Source organism: Notothenia coriiceps, unplaced genomic scaffold (assembly GCF_000735185.1).
Source record: "Notothenia coriiceps isolate Sejong01 unplaced genomic scaffold, NC01 NC01_scaffold00011012, whole genome shotgun sequence".
In the NCBI taxonomy this organism is placed as follows: domain Eukaryota; kingdom Metazoa; phylum Chordata; class Actinopteri; order Perciformes; family Nototheniidae; genus Notothenia; species Notothenia coriiceps.
Window position 1 is genome coordinate 72,082 of NW_011343713.1, and position 5,267 is coordinate 77,348.

Consider the following 5,267-nt stretch of genomic DNA (forward strand, 5'->3'; position numbering starts at 1 on the left):
AACAGTGTGAAATGTTCACAAACGTAAGCTGCGACTACGTGAGAACCGTGCTAGCTACAAAATATCTAATTAGTCTAATAAAGTCCATAGTCTCGAGAACTGTTTAAACTTGTAATTTTTGTTCTATGTTAAAGTATGCGTAATCTGTATGGGGTCAAAGTGGGGTGTTTTTGAGCTCTGTTCAAATGGATTTCGAATACTATTCTGTGTGTGGCTTCGCCAGTCACACACAGAATTATAATAATAACAACAACAATAATACTAATAATTATTATAATGATAATACCAATAAAACCAAAAATAATAATATAGAAACAGCATGTGTTCATAATTCAATTGAATCAACTTACCGTCCTTGGCGGGGATTGTAGGTAGTTTTGTTTCTGTATTTCTGATGGAAGGTGCGTTCAGGCGGCCCTTGTAAATATGCCCATCCAGTCCGACGATATCAACTTCCTCTGACTAACCAGAAAAAAAGCACATCTCTATAACAATGTTCAGAACTTCAACATTCTATTCAAACATTGATGATTTTGAATCTATTTCTGACATTTTCAGGATAAAAAAATGGCAGTTTTAACCAGAAAGTGCCCATCTTTGGACTCCCGTTGGGCTGAACATCCTCAATATCCTCCAAAAACAAACCTGAATTGTTTAAATCGCCCTAGCCATTTTGTAGCTATTGTCTGCATGCATATGCTAATTAATGCAACTTATGCCAATTGTGCAAATTGCCCAACATATGCAAGTAAGCATCTGGCAGTTTCTATGTGCTGGGGACCCGTACTTTACATTTCTATCATAACACTTTGGGGTACTCAACATTTCCAGGTTCACACCGCTGACAAGTACACTAGTAGTAAGCTAAAAGTCCAGAATAAATATGTGGATAACCTTTGCTGTGTCCCACCTGAATGACGCAGTCTACCTCTGCCTGGGGGGGGTGCTTGTTGGTCTGCAGGTTGGTGCGCCGCTGGCTGGCCGAGGTGACGGTGTGACTCCCCCCACAGCTCCGCAACACGGCCAGGTGACTGTAGTCCGTCATCTCAGAGACACGCTCGCTGCTCCGTCACACACAAACATGAGAGACCAGAAAAAACTGTGAGTCTGCGTCGTCTTTGTTTCCGTAGCAGTGATGTACAGTACACATTCTAATATTAACTGTGGTAAAGTGTTTTGTTGCAGCAGCATGGGAAAATAAAAAATGTGGTTTACTATAAAACCATTTATAACCAGAAATACGATAAAAAATAAACATTACCATATTAAATGCAGGAATGTAAAACAGCGGTAAAACATCTTCCTATTGATCTTATTTGAAATTAAGTGTACATTTGTCTTAAGCCTAATTTCCCAAAGGAAAGTTACAAGTTCAGGTGTGCATGTGTTGCTGTTGATTTGTATATATATATGTGTGTTGACGCTTTGAGCACCGCACAATTGGAATCTAGTTCCATTAAAAAGGGAGAGAAGGCCTTTCTGCCAAAACAATGTAGATTGATAGGAACATATTTTTCTTTTACTTTGGGGTGAACTGTCAATTTAATATACAGTAAATTAAACCAATTAAATGTCCCTGTCTTATGTCCTCAAGCCACCTCTCCTTCTCCTAACCCTTTTTATATCGCTTGTCCTCTCCTCACCTTTTCTTTCATTTCTTCTCTTGTCCTGACTTCCCCTTCTCTGTCCTGCTTCCCACCCTCTCTTTCTCACCTCCTCTCTTCTTCCTCATTAACTCTCTACCTCTCTCTCTGTCCTCCTCTCCCTGACTCACTGCAGTATTCCCGGCTGGTTCTGGTTCAGGTTGTCCCCCGCAGTGTTGCAGTTCTTCATTGTCCTCTGATCACTCTCTATCTGCCTGCACATCACATCGTGGCTCTTCTGCAGCTGCTCCCTCTTCCAGCCAGCAGTAACTCCCTCAAAGCTGTAGCGGTTGCTCCCTGGTTTCATTCTGTGATGGCAAGACCAGCTTACAACCAGCACTTATTCTACATCGCTTTGGATAAAAGATTCAGCTAAATTAAATGTAATGTATTGATGGATCAGATACTTTGATGCTAATCTTCCGAGAATTAAAAGAATAAATGCGTGCAGTGTATTTTTTACATTCTGTTTATAGTATTATATTTTATATGTGTATACTTTATCATGATGTCTTTTGCACTATTTATTTTAATGTCAAATAAATGGTATACTGCATTGTTGGAGGATCCCGGGATTTTCATTACTGCACTGTAGCTATTGTGCATATGGCAATGAAGCCTATAAATCCTTACATGAGTATTTTCATTTTATGCAACTGCATACTATACTCCAGTTCTTTTTGGAGGTACATATCATACCTTTGACTCCACTAGATTTATTGACACATAGTTACTAGCTACTTTGTACATATAAAAACACCTTATTGATGCTGATATGATGCAGTACAGTACTAATAAACTACAAAGTATTTTTAAAAGAAATGACAATGTTCTTAATATTTGGATGAACATAAAAGTGATTTGACATGTATTTGTTGGTGCTGAAACAGAATGATATTGTATAATACTATAATACATCTGTTCACTGATAACACAGAGAGTTGCAAGCAGCTATTGTCTGAGATCGCATGATGTAGTGTTGTTAGATGTGCCAAGAGCAAGGACTCTCTTAGGTAAGGCAGCTTTTATGTGCGCAGCTCCACTTGCTTGGAACAATCTACAGCTAAAATTGAAACTGAGCAATTTTATTCCTCTGAATGTTTTTAAAGCAAGTCTAAGTGAAATGCGCTTTGAAACTATGGGTATATGTAAATGTTGATAAGTATGTAAATGTAGCTTGTAAATATGTTGTATGATATCCTCTATTGTTTTATGTTGTTTTATCTTTCATGTGGAACCTAATTGCTGCAGGTCTCCCTTGAAAAAGAGATGGGTCAATGGGACAATGGGACCAATCTGGATAAATAAAGGTTACAAACAAACAAACAATACTGTAAAAAACCGACATTGTGCATACCGAGTACATTCACTTTTGATACTTAAGTACAATCTGCTGATAATACTTCAGTATTTCTACGTAACATATTTTATTCAGGATTTTAACTTTATATAATGGATTATTAAGAATATAAGATGTATTTTTATTTCTTTTGATCTAAGTCAAGGAGCTGAGTATTTCCTCCACCTCTGCCTATTTGAAATAGCAACTTTGTTTATGGTTCTATGTGATTGAGTGAGTTACTATCAGACCCTGGTGCCCCCTGCTGGGAAACAAAGGACACCGCAGGGGAGCTCACCTCCTGTAGTGCTGTCTGAACTGCTCCAGAGCGTACACAGTGAACGGCCTGATGGACCTGTGAGAGGGGAATCCAGCAGTAGACGACAGCTTCACCACGTGTCTGTTGTTGTCACAAACATACAAGAGCAGACAAGTTTATATAACTAAGGATACATATCCAGCATCTGAATCTCATTATATAAATACTAATAGTGTGAAATCAATAGTGACTCACTGTCCGGAGTTGTGCATGACCACAGGCCGGTCACAGGAGAGGCAGTGAAATCTGTCCACCAGTTGTCTGGAACAAAAACACAAAGACAGCTGACATTGACATTTCTTGTTGATTTACACATTTTGCCACACCTATGAGTATGTCTAATTGGATATGGCAGAAATGACTACTTAAAAGATGGCATTATATTAATAACACATATTGCCAACCAACTTTCAATTTTACAGAATGAAAGTGAATTACAGCCTCACAATCATTGTGACCTTTCACAATAAAAGCCCTGGACATACACTGCATCAATGATTATGGAAGCAAATTCCCACAGAGGATATAGCTCAAATTCAACAGCTAGTTTAACTTTTATAAAAGGTCGTGCGTCTACAAGATGCACTATGAAACAAGAACTATTTTCAGTTGTTTGGTACAACAACATGTGTATTGTATATTTTTGTACCTGCAGGGTATTGCGATACCTTTCTAGTGTTGTTCTTTTACACTAGCAGGTGCAACACAATCTAAAAAAAGAGTGATGTCAGCGCTTACTTTCTGATACCAGCAGCGTCCTCCTGCTCTGGAGCTCCCTGACCCTGCAGCTTCTCGTGGATGTTCCTCCAGCGATCCTCCAGCTGCTTCTTCACAGAGTTCAGCTCTATCCTGTTCAACTGCAGAAAGGTGAGGAGTGAAACACCACCTCGCATATAGTCACAGATCCCTCATGTGTATTACAGCATCAGATGTTTACCTTACACTCCATCTCGGAGGAGAGTCTTTCGATGACCTTGTGCCAGTCCTGCTCCTGGCCTGTCACCTTGTTCAGCAGCTCCTGGAACATGGCGTTCAGCTGCTCCGTCACTGAGTCAAACTGCAGGCGGCTCACTTTGCCGTCCAGAGCATATTTAGCTGCCTTTTTCTGGTGTGGAGACAACCAGAGGAGGTTCAGGACAAACAGGGTCTTAAGACAACAGGATGTCCCCATCTGAATAACTCAAAGAAAATGTGTTTGTGATTCAATAACTATTTTACCTCAACAGATTTAAGTTCCAACTAAATTATTGTGCAGATTACATTTTACACCTACATTTATTAATATAGCAGATGCAATAGATGGGGGAAGTCCCTCCATTTCCGGGGGAGCTCCATGGGACCTTATTTCGGAAAAAGTATGTATTGAAGTCAATGGAGAGAGAAAGATTATCTTTCGATCCCGTTTGAATTGTGCCACGAATTATGATGTTTGTCAATTTAAAAGATAATTTTGAAAGTCAAAAAGAAAGAAATGTGTCTTAAAACTGTGAAGTAACACATTTGTTTGTGTGAAACGCTCAATGAACTAGATCTCCGGTCTCGCAGAACAAAACACGTCACCAAGATGGCCGTCACTACTGTCTTGTCAACAAATGATTGTCTACCCTCACTATCACCACAATGAAACACGTCCAGAATAATGTCATGCAAAGCTGCCTGCCTGCCTTCCTTTAATTCTCTCTGAACTGCCTGTTCTTTTTAATGTTTAATTTCAATCATTTGTGCAGATAGCATGAAGTAGAAAAGATTGGCGATCGTCGATGCTAGCGTTAGCATTTCTCCCACAGGCTTAAATTGTGTATTATAGAATGATCACACCGGTGACAGTACTCTTCAAAGGGTTCACGAAATATGACTACTACTCTTACTGTTTAAAATGTTGGGTTACTTAATGTTACTTCATGTTAAGGCTAATAAAAATGACAAGGCTGTAATGCTAACTAACGTGCTAGCTACTAGCTAGGTA

The 5,267-nt window shown here is 39.3% G+C and overlaps 1 protein-coding gene across 1 annotated transcript in view; it reads right to left on the reverse strand.

Moving 5' to 3' along the window:
* LOC104946427 (uncharacterized) overlaps nucleotides 1-5,267 on the reverse strand; it is a 36,133-nt gene that overhangs the window by 4,852 nt on the left and 26,014 nt on the right. The window contains exons 9-14 of the mRNA XM_010772268.1: nucleotides 4,239-4,406; nucleotides 4,040-4,158; nucleotides 3,497-3,562; nucleotides 3,281-3,382; nucleotides 911-1,061; nucleotides 347-462 (exon numbers count right to left, since the gene is read on the reverse strand). Coding sequence (XP_010770570.1) covers nucleotides 347-462; nucleotides 911-1,061; nucleotides 3,281-3,382; nucleotides 3,497-3,562; nucleotides 4,040-4,158; nucleotides 4,239-4,406 — 722 coding nt within the window. The remainder of the gene's footprint in view (nucleotides 1-346; nucleotides 463-910; nucleotides 1,062-3,280; nucleotides 3,383-3,496; nucleotides 3,563-4,039; nucleotides 4,159-4,238; nucleotides 4,407-5,267) is intronic.